The 21,580-nt window shown below is 39.6% G+C and overlaps 1 protein-coding gene across 1 annotated transcript in view; it reads left to right on the top strand.

Annotated features, from left to right (window-relative positions):
* The window catches only part of UBE2E3 (ubiquitin conjugating enzyme E2 E3), a 58,086-nt gene extending 38,091 nt beyond the window's left edge, over positions 1-19,995 (top strand). Inside the window, exons 4-6 of the mRNA XM_050339975.1 lie at positions 14,458-14,590; positions 16,357-16,504; positions 17,478-19,995. Of these exons, the coding sequence (XP_050195932.1) occupies positions 14,458-14,590; positions 16,357-16,504; positions 17,478-17,575 (379 nt within the window). The 3' untranslated portion in view covers positions 17,576-19,995. The remainder of the gene's footprint in view (positions 1-14,457; positions 14,591-16,356; positions 16,505-17,477) is intronic.
* The last annotated feature ends 1,585 nt before the right edge of the window (positions 19,996-21,580 follow it).

Raw genomic sequence — 21,580 nt, 5'->3', positions numbered from 1 at the left:
TAGCCACAAAGGTTTTGTAGTTAATACTAGTGTTTGCTTGCAACAGCAGCTCAAATGAAGATTGTGATTTAAGTGTCACTTGGTTTGGGACATCGCTGTTCCTTCTGTAGTGTCAGTTCCTATAAACTTTATGTTCCTAAATGCTTTTGAGTATCACCTCCTGAGAACAATATTTTAGGTGCTTAAGTTAGTCCTTCGGAGGGGGGATTTTGTAGCAGATAATCTTCAATTGCCAAGAAGTACAATGTATTTTAGGCTTATTATCTAAAATGCACCCATCTAAATACATTTAAAACTGAGTGCTGAAAAAGATTATTTAATCTACAACGTACACAGGGTAGAATTTGTACGAAATAAAAGTGGAGATATTGCTTCCAGTTTTAATCATGACACAGTCTTTCCAGAGCAGGTGGCATCCAGCAGTCTGGGTGTTTTGCCCAAGGTGAAAAGTTATTTGTTTCTTTTGTCCAAAAAGGTTTAAATAAAGCAACTCTGATGTTAAACAGGACATTGCCACTGTACAACTACCAAAAAGTCTCTAGGCCTTGGGCATAGGACACATTTCCTAGGTAGTTCAGAGTCATCCTTTCTTCCATAGCACAGTCAAGAGCATAGTTAGGCATTTGCTCTGCAATCAGCTGCACCTTTGGAGTTGTTGCCAGCCTTCTTCTGTGTTGGTTCAAACCTCTCCCAGCTCTGCCAGCTGGAGGATTCAAGTGAGTGGCGTCTCTGTTCCTGCTTCAGACTAAATCCATAGAGTTACTTGCTATGTATCCCACTGAAATAGGTTATATCACACTGAGTCTCCTATGTCAGCAGTACTGCAGGAGCGGAAATATTCAACCAACTCCTCACTCTTCAGCTTATTCACTGTATTCCCCAAGACGAAGCATTTGAAAATAATTTCCATTTTTGTAAATTGTAGACTTGAATGCTCAGTGCTCTGCAGACTGTCTCTGCATTGCCACTAACATTTACTTGGAGTAAAACTTTGTGGACAGAACTGTTGCATCTGAGCAAATGTCTGACTTGGTCCACTTCTCTTTTCAGCTCCCTATAAGATTTTCCTGTAAGTTATCCTCAATAAGCACAACATTTGACTGGCCATATGTTTGGCAAAACACATAGATAATTTACAACTGTTGTTTGTATTCTTTTTTGTAGTTCTGAAGTTATCTTAAAAACACAGCCTAACTGACTTTTTCCAGAATTAATAAATTTTCACATAAATCTGGAAATGCCTCTATGTCTGCTCGTATCTCCAGAAAAGTGCATTTAGTTCATTAATTTCATGCTGAAGTGTTAACATTTCAAGTTGTTTTATTAGGAGAGAACAAAGAACTCCTGGCTTGTTGAAAATTTGTTACACAAAAGTAAGGATGAAAAGGTTCCAAAAGAGCTGATGCTAAGCATTGCAAACTGGGTGAAGTTGTGCAGATTGGACAGATTCTCAAGACATCTGGTAATTAGCTTCCAGCCCCCATGGAGTCCTGCCCTGTGAAAGCTGCTGCTGCTTGTGCTGGAGGGGGGACAGGAGGGAGATGAAGCATAACCCTGAAAAGCAAGATCTTTGTGTTCACAAATTATCAAAGGGCTACTGAAGAGTCTCCAAGTACCCCTTTGGAAAACTACCTCCTACCAAAAAAAAATGTCAGCATTTCTCCCTTTGCACAGTTGTCTTCTCTGCTGGCATTTGCTTGGTGCAGTGGGGAGGAGGAACAAGCTGTCAAAGAGCTTTTTATGGCTTTCCCTGCCTGAGCCAGTCTCTCAGCCTGCCCCACAGCAGCTTGCTGTGCTCCTCAGGGACTGCACCACAGTCGGGAGTTGCTGGAGTGGGACTGGCTGGTTACAAACCCCTGCCTGGCCCAAAGTGCCAGTGATGCTTGGGACTGCTGTTAGAGCTGGGCACCTGCTGAGCAACCTTCTCCAGGGAAGTAAGGTAGTATGTCTGGGTGCAAGGAATCTAGAGCCAGGCCACAGAGTTTGATCCCTTTCATTATTATTATCATTATTGTTGTTATTATTACTATTACTACTACTACTACTGTATTTTCCACTACTATTTTTAAAGTTTCATTAAGGAAGACTTAAACAAGAGAGAAAACTTGCCATTTGAGTTAGTTTTGTAAGTTGTCTCTGGGGAACACCTATCTACACCCTGGTTTTAGGGCAAGTTGTGTTTGTGGGGTTTCTGAAGTTCAGGCATTACTTGTCAGAGACTTGGGAGACTACTTCTATACCCTGTTCTGTCCCTTACCTATGCAGTCACTTTTATCAAGTCATTGCCACGTCATGTTTATTATTCTGTCTGTAAACCAGAATATTGATCCTCTTAAATACCTGCAGTTAAGATCTAAATGATATATTTACTCCTACTTTTTTGTTATTGTTAAAAATATTTAAGAATCTAAACATCAGTAATGAATCCCACTAGGCTAACTTATTAATAAAAATGTTTATCCTTTCAACTCTGAATCTGTTAATTATTATGAGCAGGCATCTGTCTTAAGTTCATTTTTCTATCAGTGCTGCACTTTAAAATTAGGCATTTACAGGAAAGAAAAAGCTTTATTGAGATTAGTTATCAGAAAGAACATTATTTTTTCTAGATTGCAAATGTAAGCCAATGTGTGCTTAATGATGTTCACAAATTATACTGACTGAGAATATGAAGGAAGTGGAGTTATATATCAATATATAATACTAGGACATGTTGGAAGAGATTATACTTAATTTGTATATAACTGATGAACTTTGCAATGGTAGACATTAAGTGTATTATTTCCACTGATAAATCATGGTTATAGCCTCAAATAAAAACCATACACACTCTGAGCCTTTTCTTCTTAAGATCACAGCCATTCCGTGTCCGTGTTGTAGCGTTATCTGATTCCTGAAATGCAGTGCAACTGGTGCTGCAACCTGAGCTGTTGGAGAGAAGGATTTAGTGCCCAGGGTCAGTGCTGTCCATGTGCTTTTGATTTGCCCAAGGTCTGAGCTGCTGTATCCTACTGCAGGAAGTAAATGGCTGCTCTCCAAACAGCTGTCTGGAATCTGGGATGTGGGAGAAAATTACTTTTCTTGGAATGAAGTTGCAGCATATCTTAGTCCAGTGGTACCAGTGGTCCAAGGTCTACAGCAGAGTTGTGTGCAGGTCACAAATTCCTTAGCTTGTCATGAGCAGTGGCAGCTCCCTTAGCAGAGGGGTGCAAAGCCCTGCTCCCAAGGGTAACCCAAACAGCCTCTGCTCTGAATACTACAGCTGTCTCCACAGAGAGCACTAGTTAGGCTGGATCTGGCTTTTCAATAAACAGATTTTACTGAGTGAGACTTGTTTCACTTAGATGTTTATTGACTTTTTTTTCCCCCCAAAATGATTATCATTTTCACATTTTTCTTTAGTGTAGTACACCTTTGTGGAGTTAAGTGAACTCATATCAGACATTGATTTCTGTGTATTTGTATGCATGATGCTTTCTCCATTCCTTTGAATTGCTGTGCTTCTGGAACTAAAGCTGGTATTCACAGGGGTTTGTAATGCTTTTTATCCACAAATTACATTTATATATTCTCCTTACCGAGTGTTTCTTCAGCTGTCTCTAGTTCTGCGTTATACAAAACAGATTCCTATTCCCCACTGCTTTTGTTTTGAAACTCTCCAAATACTCATATTCAGTAAAATGTACACTCCTGGGCTGATGTTTTAGCACCCCAGTCAAGCATATGCTTGGTACAGGATGGTTACTGCTCCCAGTGTTGGGTCACTCTACAACTTACCTACTACAAGAACGGAGTAGGTTGGTGAAGAATAAGAGAGAGGATCCTGAGCCTCTACTTTATAAATAGAACACTGCAGCTTCAGAACTGCACTTGCAGGGTAATTCCAGCATGTTTTAGGCCAATTGAGGTTGAGCTGCTGTGGCCCACCCACTTCTGCCCTGCTCTCTGCTGCAGTAGCTCTTGTGCTGATGCCATCCATGCCAGTCTGCAGCCAGCTGCTGTTTCCAGGCGTCCTGGCAGCAGTCATGGGTTACTTCTCAACCCGCTCAGCACCACAGAGCAATTTGGAATGGGATTTCACAAGCACCACTACAGGTGTCAAGGGAGGGGACTGGTTTTGCTGGGGTTAATTGGTTGTGGGACAGCACTGGTCGCCATGCACTCAGATCTCCTGGAATGTTTACCCCCCAGAGATTCACTTTAATATATTCAGATTGGCAAAAGCCTACTTGCAGAATTGTTTTGTTGAAAGCACAAAGTTAAAAAAACCACCCTAATATCAAATAATTGATTAGATATATAAACATTGTCAACAATTGTAAACTCCTGCCCAGCACTGAATGTCATCAGCTTGTCATCATTTTATTTTAATCAGAATTTAAAGCTCATAGCCAGAGTTCTGAGGTTTCTTTTAGTGCACAAATCTTGTTGGGGAAAAAAAAAAAAACAAACAGTAGAAGTCTCATTTAATCAACCCTCAATGTAGGAAATTTTAACCAATGTGGAGACCAGACTAAAGACAGGCCTTCTGAGCATTTGACTGTTGTGTTGAACATAGTTTTTGGTTTTTGGCTAATCAGATTCATGCCCCTTCAAAACAGGTAACTGCTTTCAATTCCAGTAGTCCACATAGTGACCCCAAGCATGTTTGGAATGGAGCCAGACATGAAGAGGTATCTGTGATGTGGGGAAGACCTTGGTATATGAACTGGGAAAGGGGAATTTTTTTTTTTTAATTTTTTTTTATTTTAGAAAAATAGCCTTTTACTAGTTACAGAGATTTCCATTAGGATTTTATGGTGTCAAGTTAGTCATCTGACACAGGAAGCTATGGCACAGCATTTTCTGGTTTGTTAGGCTGTACAGCCTGATGTGGAAATGGATAAAGGCGAGAGGGAGGAAGTATTTAAAAGTAATGATAGAATTACATTTTGGAGAAAGCCTGTGCTAGAAGGTTAGGAAGACTGAACCAAGAACCGACTTTGATGATGAAAATACAGACTTCCTTTGAAGGAAAATATTCAGCGATTGCTACAGGTTAACATTCAGGAAGTTAGTATGAAACAAGTAGAAGTACAAAACTAATATGCATATATTGAAGGTTATTAAATCCCTAAGTAGGTGCTTCTTTTTCAGGCTATTAATGTGTGGTAATGCAGGCAGGCTATCTGTCTGGCTGGTTTTGTCTTTCATCTACTTCTTTGTGGGCAAGCTGGAACTTTTTTGCTGAACTTGAAAGCTGATTTTTTAGAGAAGGGAAAAGGCAACTTCTAAATGTAGTGCTGTGAAGTGAAGGAGAAGCCCAATCCCTGACATCCCGGAGGTGGAGGAGGAGGTTCCGCTGTGGGAGCACCAGGCACGTTGGTGCTTGACAGGTGGATACACCCACATTTCCACAAAGGAGACTTCTCAGCAATCCTTGGTCCTTCAGGAAGAACCCGAAGAAATTGTGTTCTGTAAATTGCACTTTATCCTTTTATGATATCAGAAAAAAGTTTTTCCACAACATTAATGGTGTTCACAGGTTTAATCACAGACTCTACATTTAGGTTTGAATTGTCAGATGGTGGTGATTCTCTAATTCACTAATGTTCTTCCTGTCTGGAAAAGCACTGTTCAGAGGTGTTCCTTTCAATTTTTGGATGAAGATACCTTGCTTAGAAAAACCCTATAATCCGCAGAGCTGTAGAAAATTTTTTGCATTTGAAATTGCCTAATGTTTAGATGTTTGGGGTAGATTGACAGCAGGGGATTTCATTTGAACAACCTTAGTTAACTTCCAGGCTTAGTCTGTTGAAAATTGCCAAGTTATTGTTCCTAGGCATGAGTATTTACAAATTTACTACATTTTTAAAGTCAGTTGTATTTTTAGATTAAGTAGAGCCTTTAGTAAAAATCTTTTAACTTTTCTTTATTCCTGCATCTGAAGGGTGTGCATAAAGGATGTTGGGAGTAATAGGTTTTCTTTGTTGTCATGAAAAGTGTCGTTGAAAATACTGGTGCAAAATCCTAAACTGGATTTCTTAGTGTCATTTGGCTTTTTGACATAAAGATTTTGCAGTGAATGACGGAGGTGATGGTATCTAAAACACGTGGATGCCACAGACCCACTGAGTGATCTTCTAATAATGTAATCTCAGTCCAGTGGGTAAGGTGGTGGTCTGGCATTTGGGAGATTTACGCTGCAGTCACTTCACAGCACACGTTTTCTGGATGGCATTAACCAAATGATCCTGTATCTGAGCAGCTCCGTTTTGTGTTTGTGAACAGAAGCCTTAAACTAAGGCTGCACAGTTTCTCAGGTACCGTGTGATTCTTTCAGTATGAATTGCAAGAATTGGTATGGAAGCTAAACATATTGAAGAATAAAATATGCCTGTATCCCAAATGAGTTTTGTTTATGTTAGGGAGTTGAGAAGGATCTCTCCAATGGAAGAAAAGCCAAATTTTCCATTTTTACTAAATTCAGTTTCATCAGTAATTTGGAGTGTAAGGAAAATGTGAACTGTGTACCTGCTAGACAAATTTCTTCAACAGGGTGATTTGGCCTTAGTGCAAATTGAGCTTTGTACCAACAGCAAGAAAACAGTATGTTTTGACACTAGTACCATTGGTGTTTCAGCACTGATGACAGGGAGCTGATCTTCCATTTTATGCTAAATTACAGCTTTGTTATTATAAACACATGGCAGAGTAGCAGGAAATGTTTCCCTTTACTGACTGTCCTGCTCTGTGTTTTAATAGATAGTATGGATAATTTCTCCTGTGTAGACACGTGAGAGGGACTTGTATGCAGATTTCAAGTTACTTAAAATAAACCAAATGTTCAGCAGGAACTTTCTTCATGCCTGTGAGTCCTGAGATTTCCTGAGTTGTTTTGAAAAACAACTTATGTTTGGTAAACTTTTTTGTGTATTGCCTGGATACAACTTCTCTATCAAGAGCATAGACAGGAGCAATCTAATACGTTTTGTTTCATGGTTTGAATTCAGTATTTCTGTTTTAATTTAGCAAATTATGTTCTGGGATTAGTTATTTTTCAAAATAAAACTTACAGGAACTCTGCCTCCATAATTGGCTAGAGTTGTTCTGGAAGATGGAAAGAGGCTGAGCAGACTTGTAAGAGTAGCGAGAAAGGTCCTAGGAACTAGTAGGAATACAAGGAGGAAAGTAATGTTGAGCTGTTTTAGCAGTGAACTAATTTAATGGGCCTTTTGGCAGTGGAAAAACTGCCAGCTTTCCAAAATACATTACTTGGGTTATCTACATATTACAACTTTAAATGGAAATAGCAAATGATTTGTTACTCAGCTTTGTTTGGTAACAACAGTGTATATTCTGCTACTAATGGCAAGTTTAGCACTGGAGGTTCTGTTAATCTAAAACACATTTTTTTTCTCTGTAGCCTGACCAGTAGCAGATCTGCACTCGGTCAGATTCCCCTCATGGCACAATTTGATGTGAACCAAAGCGGCTGCATGATTACATTTCTAAACCAGACCACACAGACTAAAGTTTATGCCCTACACTGGCTGCATGAGGGCAAATGATACCTGATTAAGCACAAAGCTAATCCATTGATGTTTTTTGAATGTGTACACTTTGGCCAAGTTAGTTTAGGTTGGATCAGCACTTTGCTTTGAGCAGCCATGCTGCTTTTGATCTGGCAGGAGGAGCTCTCAAGTTGGATTTGCTTTGCATTGAACCATGTCCTCAGGCACAAGTCCTGCACTGCTTTACAACCAGCTGAATTATCACGGGATCCATGAGTTAAAAATAGGTTTTATTTTTTTTAAATGGTAATTTCTAGATTTCAATCTTAAGGGCATGCTAGACCTTAGGGAAGTGACAGAAGAAAAGGTTTGTACAGTGAACTAGACTCTGTGTATCCTCATTTCCACGAAGCCTCTGTGGATCTGCTAGAAGCAGTAAATAACCTTTTCCGACAAACAGATGTAGCAGGTAGTTCAGTGGCAGGTAAAATAAGAACAGTTGTAGCTATAGAAAGAACACAATAGACTGAGATTTTTTCTTTGTAAAGAATTGCACATGACCTGTAAACCTTAATAATAGTGAGCACCTTCTCAAACAGCGTTTTCAACATGGTTTTGATACATTGCTACAGACAGCCTGCATGTCCAACCTTAGAAAAATGCTGTAGTCCTGAAACTGGTGCTATACTTGTAGCTCTTGCCAGTGAAACCAGTATGCTTTCTGTGTCTAGAGGATGTACTACCCAGATTCTGTAAGCAGAGGTGCTTAGGCACTGGTGCTGAGAATATGAACACTCAGAATAAGTACTCCAGAGAGCACTGTAAACAAGGCCTTGAAAAATAAAGAAAATGGAAATTTGTGTCCATGCTTGACACAGGTCACAGAAAAGCCACCCACAAACTTATGCCTTTTAATTAATGTTCATTTTCTTTTTTGCACCCTGTAACTAAAAATACAAGAATGCCTCCACACTTGGGAAAAGAGGATTAAGAAAAACAGGGTGGTGGATAAATTTTCTAAAAAATATTGAAAATATCAAAGCATGAAAATAATCTGAGCATCTTTCCTTTCTTATGTTTAACATTAAAATACAACTAGTGGTAAGTGATTTGTCCTCTCTCCAGGTTTCACTGAGTAACTCTCAGACAGCTTGCATCAGATAGAGATCCTTTGGTGAGATTATTTTTTGTTCTTTAATTACCAACAGCATGACAGTGTGTATCTGTAGCTAGATAAAAGGCAAGTGTGCTACAAGATAGTGTGTGAAAACAGAGCTAGACAACCCTTTCTCACTGCATGGAGAGTGAGGAGGATTTTCTCAAGTACTGAGCTTAGCGCCTTGAGTTAGGAACCAGGCTCCCCATGCACTCAGTGAAGAGTAGATGTCACCAGAGGGAGATGGAGAACCTTGGTTGTAGGGAGTTTTTAGATGCTCCTTGTGCTGCAGAGTCACCGATCTCTATCCTGATTGTCTGGGAAGTCTGAGGTGCAAGCATCAGCATCCACATTAGATATCCTGCATGGTAGATATGAATCTCCTCCTCTGTGATAAGCTGGAGTTGCCTGAGCCTGGGGCATTCTCCTGCCACTGGAAATGAGCTCCTCAAGCTCAGGAGCTTAGATGGTGAGGCAGACAGACTCACCACACCTGGATCTGTGTATTTGTCTGAATTGTGCATGCTGATAGGACCTGTTGCAGCCCCATTAGTCTCAAGTTGTATAGAACATCATCCAACAGCTTTAGCTGAGACACTGATGTCCAAAACAAAGTTTTTTGTGCTGGTAACATGCTGAGTGCTTTTTTACACTAGGATTTGTAAAAGTCAGCTTCTGAAGCTGTGTTGTGTATTTTGCAGAACTTCACTATGTAGCATTATGGAGCACATGGTTGTGGATCATACTTGAGGGCGTTCCTTCTCCTTTCCTTAGTATCTTCAGTTGAAATAAAAAAAAAAATAATAAAAAATCTCTTTCCTCTCTTAAAACTGTCTTCACTAAGATTGCTGTAAAAATTATAATTATGCTATTGTGACACAGTTGTTGTGATTGAGCAGACTGTGAAGGGCTTTGGGAATTTTACTTTTGCTGAATCTCATTTTGAGATAAACGTTTGGAAAGGATGGAGGGAGCTCCTTTCCTACCTAACTCTCACTCCAGGTGCCCCATTTGGTTTGTTAGCTGCTGTCTTTGTGATGGTTAAAGGTCTTTTCCAGCCTTTATGGTTCTGTTATTCTACCTACCTGAGTATCAGACGTAAGGGCAGAGCCTTTGAGAGGAGAATGTGGGAAAATATCTCACCACTTTAATCTGTGCTATGTGGGCACCTCTGATGATTTTCTTGAGATGTAGACTAGTACTTTAGTTTTGTGGTACCAATGGCATATGAATGTTTTAGGGTCTGACAGACTTCACTGTCAGAAGCTTCTAAAAAAACAAACACATTCACCCCCAACTGAATCCTATTACAGATCCGTATTCTTTATCATAATAAAGCATAACACAGAGTTAACATCAAATCTAGCTAAATTACATTTTCTTTCACCCTTTTTCTTCTTAATTATCGCAATCTCAGTATTATGAAGTTTCATTCTGTTGCCAAATTTAGAACCCCGTGTTTCAGAGGAGTGCTGTTGACAGAAGCACATTTAGCAAGTACAGAAAGCAACATGCTACTAGCATGATGTAGATTAGAAATTTCTTGTCCTAGTTTCTCATCCTGCAGCTATTTCCATATGGGCAGCTTCAGTGCATTTTGATTTAATGAATCGTAACAAAAGCTGAATTTGGATTTCTGTAACCACGTGTCAAGAGTCTTAGCAGGCTGGTGTGAATGCTACTGCATCCATGTGAATGCTCATTACACTGTACTGGAAAAGCTGTTCTTCATCTTCATGAAACTCGAGAGCCAGGGTTCAGCAGAGTTAGATTTGAAGGACCTGGTGTGAACCCATGGTTTAACCTCACATCTTTTCAAATTCACAATCTGAAGTCACACTTGTAAATTAAATCTGTTCAGTGGACTAGCTTGGCTAGGGCATGGTTATAAATCCTTTGTCTTATCTGGATCAGATAAAGTGGCATAATGAATATTTACTTAGGAAGCAGATGCAGCCAGTTAACTTCATCTATTTTTAAAAATCAATCCAGCCTTAATGTATGAAGTAAAACCTCATAATTTTGCAAATAATATTTTGTCATTTCAATTAAATGGCTTTGTTATTTTGTCTGAGATGTTTTTAACCCATATTGTAAAAAATTAAGCAAGTGGGTTTTTCATTGAGAATATACTGCTGATGCCTTTACCGGATTTGTGATGTCCCGTTAGCTAATTTAGGAAGGCAGCAGGCTGTCAGCAATGTGCTGCACAGGTATGCTGTGTGGCTGAAACACTCAAGTTGTCATCAGACAATGATCTTGCTCCATTAAGATTTTGTGTTTAGGAGAGAATTTTGTGTTCATATGGAGCCTGGGGGGGAAGTCAGAAGGAGCTGGATCTTTCTGTGGTAAAAGGAGAAGGGGAGAAAACCCACGTGAGCTCCCCATTGTAGTGTTCTGCCTGGGGTGTTCCGTCCAGTGTGGCAGACAGTGAGAAAGAGTCCTGGGCTGTCACTCATCACAGTTCTCAGGGTTTAAGGTGAGATGCTTGAAGCCTATGCTTGCAATAGGACAGTGAGTGTCTTGAACACCAGGAGAGCTTCTGGGAATGAAGAGCTCAAGTACAGTCCCTACAAGTGTCTCCTGTACCAGCCTCTTCAGTGCCCAACAGGAGGACAGTGTTTCTACTGGGTGTATCAAAGAAATAGAAAATTGAGGACAGAGTAAAGCTTCCTTATTCCCAGTCTTCAGCCTGAGTTTTTTGCTGTTCTCTGTAGGAAAACAGGGAGTGGCAGTTCCCTGCTTGTGTCTTTCTGCAGCCCTGAGGCAATGCTCTTCCTGATGGGAGAGTCCGGAGAGTCAAGGCAGTGTCACTGTCTTGCAGCTCGGTGCTCAACCGAGGTGTGGCCTGAGGCAGGACTGCACTTTTCCACTCTGCCTGCAGTCATCCAAGTGGGAGTAACCCCACTGTCCTGTCCTTGTGGAAATCACTGCAGAGGCTGAGAGTGCCATGAATAGGTCTGGTATCTTCTGCTGAGTTGTAGAGAGTGTGGGTTTGTTTACATCCAAAAGAGATTACCTTGGTATCTCTTTTGAGATATGAGTTTAACAAGGTTGAGTATGGCTGGCTGAGGGTGATCTCTAGTGGAAATACACAGGTTGTAGAAGCTGACCGTGATGTCTTGTGTGTGTCTTCTTGAACCAATAATGTAGCAATTGCAGTGATTTTCAGGCTCTAATGAAGCAGGGGTACCTTTTAAACTACTGAAAATGAGACACCAGCTGTTAAATAGAAATTTCACAAACCTCATTCAGATGTAATGATTTACCACTTAAAATTTTCTTCTGTGTCTGAATGTGGTTATTGTTACAGTTTTAAGTTTCTGTTGACACTGCAGAAATTCTTCCTCAGCAGTTAGGATGGGTTTCAAACACAGCGTTTTCTTCCTCTTACAAGGCTGAGGCCTTGTTACCTCTCTCGTTTTATGGCCCGATCCTTTTCTGTATTGCTCGTGGGAGTGGAAGAGGGCAGCAGGCAGAGAGCCACTGCACTTACCTTGTGGCTACCAGCTGATAGACGCCCCTGCTCTGACTGGGCAAGTGACTACCAGATAGTTTGGCACTGTACTGGTACCACACTTAATTGTGAGTGATTCACTGGGCTGAAATATATCACTGATTTAATTCATCTATTTCATTAATCTGATTGAATTGCATCCAGCTGTTAGAGGTGTATGAAAGAAAGGTACCTGACACACAGGGCAAGAGCACTAACCTCTGCATTAAACTGTTGAGACACATAATGCTGAAACTGAATTGCTCCATAGAAATTTGGTTTTCAAGCACAATACTAATTAGCTGTAAGTTTGATGAGTGTCAATAATTAATTTAAACATTTCAGTGGCCTGTATGGGTTTAAATATTGCCATTATTGCCCCAATATTTTCAATTCTTACATTAATTGCTTTTTAGGGAACGTGAATAAAATTATCTTTTGGAGTGACTGACAGTACAAATGGTTCATTATATCACAAAAAATTGACTTCTTTTCTTCTGGATTTCCTTTTTTTATTTTTTTTCCCCACAAAAATTATCTAATATTTTTCTTCCACCTGTATGCATGCATTGCAAATAGAAAGGTGAGTGATTTTAGACCCGAACTTTATTTTGACATCACTTGTAGTTATGCTTTCCTAACTGTGCTCTGGAGGCCAGCACTCCATTGTTACCCACTTTCATTTTGGCAACAGGAAAATAGCTACTGCTTCATCAAACAATTTTTTGTTTTTAATTAAACAGGATGTCAGCCAAATTCCGTGATTATTTTGTCCTGTTTATGAAAGCCTGCAACATTTGATATGTGAAATGTCTAAAAGATAAAAAGCATCTTGGAAAATTATAAATTGAAAGGAAATTTGCAATCAAATTCGGCTTTTGGTTTTTTTCTCAAATATGATTTAAAAGTGAAAATAGCTAAAATTTTGGTGTGGGGATTGCAGATGCATAATGCAGAGTGCTCATATTCCTTGTCTCTGATGATTGACTCCACATTTGACTACACAGTAAGGAGGAATGTCCAACATGCCGTGTTACAGACTGCAAACATATGTATGACAAATATGTGAGGTGACATTACATAGGAAGAGCCTTAACACTTGGAGGTCTTGCAGGGAGGCTCCTCTGAGTATTGAGCAATTCCAGAAGCCACAAACTCCCAGGCTACAGTGTGGTGCCGTGCCCTGTCGCTTGCTTCATGTGCAATCCCATATGACAGTCCTCTGTGCCTGTTCCCTGGGAGCACAGGGAGGGAAGGATGAGGACACTTCACCATTTGTCTGTGAGATGTAGATGGGGCATGGGAAGCTGCTGAGGAGGGGAGAATTGAAAGGATCTTTTACAGTGCTATGTTACTGACTTACTGGCATAGATGTGATGAATTTACCATGTCTGTGTGAGCTTAGCAGTGTTGTTTCCCATAGCAGTCAGTTTGGATCTCAGGATGTTGGATTTAGGCCCTTTCATGGAAGGTTAGGTTAGTTTCTATCCAGATTTACTTGCATATTTGATTTTTTTTTTTGCAAGAAGGTTAGATGGTTACTGTATGATAATAGCATTAATGATAGCTCAGAAGTCAAGAAAATGCTGGTTCGTTATCCCTTCTTTCAGAACTTTAATAATTAATTATGCAATAACCTTTCCCCTAGTGAGAAGTGCATTCAGTATTGTACTTCTTAAAATAAACTATTTTTGGCTCTTCGTCTCATTGTCGATTGCCCAGAGGCATAACACAAATATATCCTGAAGAAAACAGTTATTTGGAATGACAGTGCTGTAAGAAACTCAATTCCATGTTACTTGATTCTCTCTCCCTTCCCTAGTGTTGCTGCCCAAGGGTGTAACATTTCACTCTAGCCTGTGAAACAAGTGACAATAAATGTGTATCAATATACTTGAAAGTCCCATTTTTTATGAAGGTGTGATCTGTTAAATGCTTGGAGAAGATGAATGTGGTCAAGATGTACAACTCCTTTGTGTATGAGTATTATGTCACTGGAGGGGTGTGATGTAGAACCTCAGAGCAACCACATACTCAAGGAAGCAGATCTGGGCATCTGTGTCAGACAGCGAAGTCCAGTAGTTCCCGATCAGTCTGTTTCATTACTGTATCTCCAAAGGGATTGCAGAGTACCCAGCTTTTGTGCCAGTGTAAAACACTGAGCCCACTGAAACCAGCTGGAAATTAGGCAGATGTGAAAGATAGCAAGTGTTTTTTATAGAACAAAATGGAATGGAGAAGGAAATCCATAAAATGCCTCTCTCTAAGGTACATCTGACTTTCTTTTTCTCTCCTCTTTGTTCTTTATGCAGTGCTGGTCCTAAAGGAGATAACATTTATGAATGGAGATCTACTATACTTGGACCTCCAGGTTCTGTATATGAAGGAGGCGTTTTTTTCCTGGATATCACATTTTCATCTGACTATCCATTCAAGCCACCAAAGGTAAGGGTAAGGTTTTTACTGTGTTTGCCATTTTTTCACAGATGAGGAGAATGTGACTTGCAGCCAAGTGAGTGCACATCGCTTTCTGAATATCAGAATTGTTTATGGTCTCTTGAAAACTACAAGGTCCAAAATCTTGGCTTGCAACCTCAGAAAAATCCTGTCTAATTTAATTCCTCATTACCGCAGTCCGTTTCCAAGCTTCGCCAAGTGGTAAATGAGATGATAATTCTGATCAAGAGGTAAGAGTCAAGAAATTATAATTCTAGTAGTAAACAACACAAGATCTTCTTATTCTTGCTTCTTCTCATTCCAACTACTAAAATATATGTATAGTAAAATCTTTCTGTTATGAGCCAGATTCTATATTAAATATTATCATGTAATTTTTAGCAAAGTACTAAAAAGCTAAAATAAGTTTACATAGACAACTAGAGTGTTATATTGTGACTTCAAATTGGGTAAATCACTGTGATGATTTCCATTATTATAAAATGTCTGTTTACTACTGCTAAGATATCAAACAGAACTTGTTTGATAATATTTTTAAGCAAAAACTCTTTTTATTAAATTAAACTAAACTTAAAATGTCAATTCCTTGATCAGAAATAGTATGAACACTTAACAAATTGTAATTTAATAATGATATCAAAGAAATTAAAGGTTTTCCCTTCTCCCCTTCCTTACTGCTGAATTACAACTCTTGACCAAGTCACCAGAAAAAACACTGCTGATACTCACAAAACTAAATACATTCTACCACACAACATTGTACAATTTAATGGCTTTTGTGGCTCTAACATTGTTATAAATCAAATACCTTTTTTCATTCCCAGAGTGACTGCAGCATGAAGAATAATATACACTCTCTATATTTCACAATTCTCTGAAACCCACACCATTTAATATGTTATGAGTTAAGAATGTTATCATGAAATGATGATGCAGAGTTTTAGACAAATTCCTCATTCAAATCTTGAAGGTTTTTTTTTTTAGAGCATGATAATTTTTGAATTTTCAGGAAACATTGTAGTTTTCCCCCACTGCATCAGTTTGAAAAAGAAAAATTTCCTTATCTTCTTGTGCTTTGTTTAATTAAAGCACTCAAATAGTTATTTGTGCAGAATAATGCTCACATGCTCTATCGATATTAGTCTGAAATAATTTAAAACCAGGATGGATTTAGTTAGTGTAATAGCATTGTTTTGGCTGTATATTATATCCTGCCTAATGAAGGGTAAGACAGATATTTCATTGCTAATTTAACAAGAACAATACAATACTCGACTTTTAAATGTTATTATTTAAATATTTTCATGGTCTGTATTTAGGATTCTGAAAGAAAGAAAAAAGATCAACTTATACTGCACTTGCAGACAAATTCTGTCAGCTTCTTCACCTTCAGAAACTACAGTAAAGTTACATTTGTGATCAGAACGTTCCCGACATGCAATGTGTTTGTTAAATAGCTACATTACTATAAAGGAGGTCCTACATTTTTTGTGGGTACCAGAGAGAGGGCCTGTGTGAAAGCAGTTTATGCACCTAATCTCTTCATGGTAGGTTTCTTTGGGGCAGCCGTGGCTCCAGTTAATGCTCGCTCCTCTTTCAAACAGTTGTGGTTAAGATGAGCAGAGTGGAGCTGCCTCCACAGAAGCTCTGCAGAACTGGGAGCACCGTGGGTGCTGTGGCTGCTCAGAGCCAAGGGGCACCATCCTGGGCAGCATTGAATGATTGTCTCCCTATCTCTCATGTTGTGATTCCAGGTTACTTTCCGTACCAGGATTTATCACTGCAACATCAACAGTCAGGGAGTCATCTGTCTGGACATCCTGAAAGACAACTGGAGCCCTGCTTTGACTATTTCAAAGGTTCTTCTGTCTATTTGTTCTCTTCTGACAGACTGCAACCCAGGTAAGGAGCTGATAGTTCACTGGGTGTCTGCTCTTGGTTGTTTGACTCAGTTGCTATGGAGTGTAATTTGTCTATTTGATTGCATGCGGATTAAATAAAATTTAGTATTTTTAAAATTTAGGATGAAACACTCCATATTGGATGTGGTTCCCACATTTAATGGTGCCTCTCCTGTAGCCCAACAGAATGTGAATAGCATTAAGTCTTTTTTTTTCCCAAGGTATAATGGAGAAAATAAGCTGATGTCATTGAAGGTCTGTATTGCAGGAGCTCCAGCAAGTGAGTGGTCGATCCAGGAAAGCAACAACATTCTCTTGAGTTATAAACTCATAAATCCTGCATGTCAGAAGGGGCCACAGGAAGTCTCTTCTCTTAAAACAACAATTTAAATGTTTAATCTTGCAAATATGAGGGGGGTGATGTTCTGAGAGATTTCTCCCTTTTTCAAAGAGAGTTCCTTGTTCCTGTTGGGAGGGAAGGAACTCCTCTGGAAGCCCTACAGCTTCTCAGCAACAACTGTGCCACCAGTGTCATTACGCAATGAATGCCAATTGCCTGCAGTCAGGGCAGGAACGGAGCAATAGTGCTGAGGTGACAATTCATTTACAGAAAGTGCTCATAGTCAGGGAGAAATGCATGAGCCTCTTTGGTACAAAGACCTGATGATTTTTGAAGCAAACTGTGTCCCCTCGGTGCGGTGCTGCAGCCCTGATGCCCTCACACACACAGGTCCTGTGCAGGTCTGTGACAGGAGAGCACCAGGCAGCACTCACTGAATGTCCCCTCTACCCAGTGGCCCTTCCACAGGAGAGAAAGCAGAGCACCTGAGTGGGGCAAGATTTGTTCCTATGTAACTATATTTTAGACAGGATGTTGTATTTTAAATCATTTTAAATCATGTGTTCATTTTGGTTTGCTTTTTTTATTTTAGTTGTTTAATGGTTTCTGATGCATTTTCTCCTGCCTTTTGCAGCTGACCCTCTGGTTGGAAGCATAGCCACTCAGTACCTGACCAACAGAGCAGAACATGACAGGATAGCCAGACAGTGGACCAAGAGATATGCAACATAAATGACAAACTACTTGTGCAGTGTGAAGGTGCAGAAGGCAACTTTGCAGTGTGCAACAAATCTTTATAGCCTTTACAATACGGACTTCTGTGTATATGTTATACTGATTCTACTCTGCTTTTATCCTTTTGAAGACTGGGATACTGCCCCCCCAAAAAGGTAAATGCTATCAAGAGTAGAAGTTTGTAGCTGTAGATTAGTTATGTTTAAAATGCCTACTTGCAAGTCTTGCTTCTTTGGGATATCAAAATGTATTTTGTGATGTACTAAGGATACTGTTCCTGAAGTCAACCAAATATTATAGTGCATTTTAGCCTAATTCATTATCTGTATGAAGTTATTAAAGGTAGCTGTAGATTACTAGGAATTATGTCATTTGTATTAAACCCAGATCTATTTCCAATATGTGGTACATGCTGTTGTGAAAACTGTTTTAACTTTTACCTTTGTCAGTTTGTAATGAAAGGATTTCCTTTTTCCCTTTGTAGCTCAGAGAGCACCCAGTGTATCATCTCAAACACAATAAACATGTTCCCCATGGAGTAGTTTCTTTGTTTTCCTATTTTAAATTAATATTTTAATAAATTTAATTATAGTAACAAGGCAGGGCCAATGTATCACAGATCCCTGTGGATAATCTTTAAATTAATATACATAAGCAAGGGTTTGCTATAAAATGTTTAATGCACACCTGTGGATTGTTTAAGTTTTCCCTGTTTTGTTTTTAACAGAACAAGTGAAATTTCTACAATTTTCTTAAATTTAGTACTCTTTTCTTAAGTTAAAATGAGAGCATTGCATATGCTTACTCCAGAAGTTAATGTAGCTGGTTGCTTCAGGGCCAGTCCTGCTCTCAGGACAGCCTGTCTCAGTCTTGCTACAATGTTTTTTTTCAGGACCAGGGCCAAGTTTAGGGATAGTTTGGTGCTTTTGTTTCTGAGTAAAGCAAGTTGGACTTGCTGATCTAGAGAACTACAGTTATCCATTGAAAAAGGTCTTCCAAAGCATGATTGAACACTGTATCATCTGCCCAGAAAAGAGAGGAGTATAATAAATTTAATCAGATTTTTATGACATAAAAACAGTTTGGGGGAAATGAATCTTTGTAAGTAAAAACAGAATCTGTAAAACTATTTTAGACTACCTTTCTTCCCCTTCACTTTCTGGCTTGGAAGTTTTGTAACATCTGTAAGTAACAAAAATACAGCTTTATAGTACATACAGTTAAATAAGTAGAGTCACTAATAGTTTTATAATTTAAGCTTTTATAGGTTGCCAGTCACAATATTGATTATATAAAAAAAAAAAGTCTTGATTTCTTTAAATGGTTTTTAAAATTACACTTAATTTTAAACTTCACAGTCTCCCTTACTATCTAGTGTTTTTGGAGATAATGTAGCACTTCCATCAATAAGATGCTCTGCTCAATTAATATATGAAAACTGAATGTTAAGTTTAAATATTAAAGCAACAGAAAAAATGCTAAAGATTTAAATCTAAAGTTAACCATCACTATACAAGTCCCTGTTTTTTGTATCACATAACCTTAGACCGTGAATTGTCCACCCTTCTTTAAGTATTTCTACAGATTCCTAAAGGTGGCTTGAAGAACTGTGTATCCCAAATATCTCGACCTAGAAGCCAGTCTCTCTTGGTAGCTACAAGATAGCTTTAGAGTTCAGGTTATAAAGTGCAAAAGGGAATGAGAAATGGGATCTGGCAGGTGAATATGCCTAAGTCAGGTAACACACTGATGCCAGGAGATGAAGTGCTGGAAATCACTGCTGAAGGTGACCAGAGTTTCTCATCACATCATTGGATGTGTGAGAAATAGCACAGATTGGCAAAGAAACAAGGGGCTATCACAGCCGGGCTGGACGGCAGAGTCTGCTCCCTGCTGACCATTAGTGCACTCGTGGGTGACACGGTGCTCCTGCAGCACTCCAGTGACCTTCCAGTGGAGAGCAAACTGTGTATTTCACACACTAACTGTGTTGCCTACAGAATTTACAGATATTTATATCATAATATAATATGGTATAAAAATACAGGTTTTAATTCTAATTTTAATGTATTTTGGTTTCGTATTGTACCTACAACTTCAGATACCTAGGTGTACAAATGGGATGCCTTGTTAGTGTTGCCCCATCTTGCCTTCCTTGCAATTGGATCCTTTACACTGAATTCCCATCCTTTTTTTTTTTTTTTTTTGGTTGGTTGGTTTGTCATGATTATGTTCTTTTTTAATGTAGTTTTTTGTGTGTAAATTTTATATTTACTGAAGTAAAGGTTGTTTTTGTGTAAACATTTAAACTTTAAAAAAAAAAAGAAAAGAAGCTAATTTTGTTTCTCAAGTTCTCTCTGCTAAACCATGCAGTAGAAAGAAATTTGTATTGTTAAATAAATCAATTAGTTGTTAAATGAGAATGTGTGTCTATTTTCATGGGGAGGGAAGAAATCCCTGCTGGAAATATATTCAAAATATCAGTTGCAAAGAGCATCTGGTGTTTCAAACCATTTCCTTCCTGGCTGTGCTGGGGTGAATACTGGACACTACCAAAGCACAGAACTGATCCTCTTTTACAGTTTCAATTTTTTGTTTCATCTTCTTATCACTGGGCTCTGTATTTGGGGAAAAGGGAAATGAAATGACATTTTTGTGAAAAGACCAGCTGAAGATACTGCATATCCCCTCTTCCTCTCCGTTTTGGATGGACTTTTCTTCTTCTGTTGTCTTTGGGATTTGTGGGGGAACACATGCACCTGTCTGGGAAGCTGCCCAAGCTGGTTTCTGTAATGATCTGACATAAGGAGATCTCATGTGGGAACCAGCTGTCCCAGCCTTTGAGCTGTGACACTGCTGAGGAACAGAGAGGGGCAAACACCTTTTCAACTGAAGTGGTGGCTACATTCAGAGCAAATCCTATCAAATGAGATGGGATAAGTAAATGTAAGTGTATTAAAAATAAATATATTTCATACAATGAAAAGGCAAATATATATTAGCCTTGTTATTTCTGTGCTAACATGTTCTTGGTGAGCTGCTTCATGTTCTGTGTTGTCTTAGTGATGTGTGGTGCACCTTACGTGGAGACAGTCTCACTGATCAATCACTTCTAAAATAGTGATTGTTCCAAGTCTACAGCCAGGAAGGGAAGGGAAGGGAGTCATGGAAAGCAAGACTGCAGGGTAACCCAAGCCACGGGTCAGGCTTGCACAGCCTCATAAGGAAAGCAGCAACTGAACCGTGCGTGGTTGGTGCTCTGCTCCCTCCCTGCCTCTTGGGAGGAAGAGGAAACTCTTCCACGCTTTGTGGCACACCAGTTCCTGCTCTGTACCAGCCTGTTTGTGGCCATGGTATTGCAGAAAGTGAGACCAAGCTTCTCCCTTTCTTCATCTGTGAGACCCAGGTTTGTGTCCCCACAGCGGTGTTCTCACTTGCCTGCACCATGCAGGGCTCTGGCTGAGGGGCTTGGTGCTGGCTGGGTGCAGCTCTGAGCCGCAGGGCAGCCTTGGCTGCACGGCTTCCCCATGGCCCTGCCCAGGTCACCACAGCACTGTGGGGAGGAAGCTGAGCCCGCAGCAGCTTCTACATTGATCTTGTGGTCTTCTACCCCTGTGGTTTCATCTGCGTGGGCACGAGCAGCAAAGGACTCCTGGCTCCAGACTGAACAGTGAATTCCGTCTTGCCTGCGTTTTCTTCAGCAAAAATCGGCACTGGATATTTATGTGAAAGAAGGAAGGCTTATGCAGGCATCCTGAACTAAAACAGTTTCAAAGGCCAATGACAGTAGCGTGACTAAAAGGAGATTTGATTCAGCCATAAACCAGTGTTGTGTTTCTGCAGTTCGTGCTATAGCCAAGGAAACAGATGCATTTGAGAACTTGGTGCTGTTTTGTGTAGTGTCCCTTCAACTTCTTGGTGGCACCACTTGCATTTGTATTGCACTGTAACTTCCGAGGCTGAACCATGGCTCCCTTTCCTTCACTAACCAACCCTGACTGA

Source organism: Myiozetetes cayanensis, unplaced genomic scaffold, assembly GCF_022539395.1.
Source record: "Myiozetetes cayanensis isolate MyiCay16 unplaced genomic scaffold, myiCay2020 scf9, whole genome shotgun sequence".
NCBI classification, from domain to species: domain Eukaryota; kingdom Metazoa; phylum Chordata; class Aves; order Passeriformes; family Tyrannidae; genus Myiozetetes; species Myiozetetes cayanensis.
The sequence above is the reverse complement of the archived record's forward strand: the minus strand, read 5'-3'. Positions and strand labels throughout refer to the sequence as shown.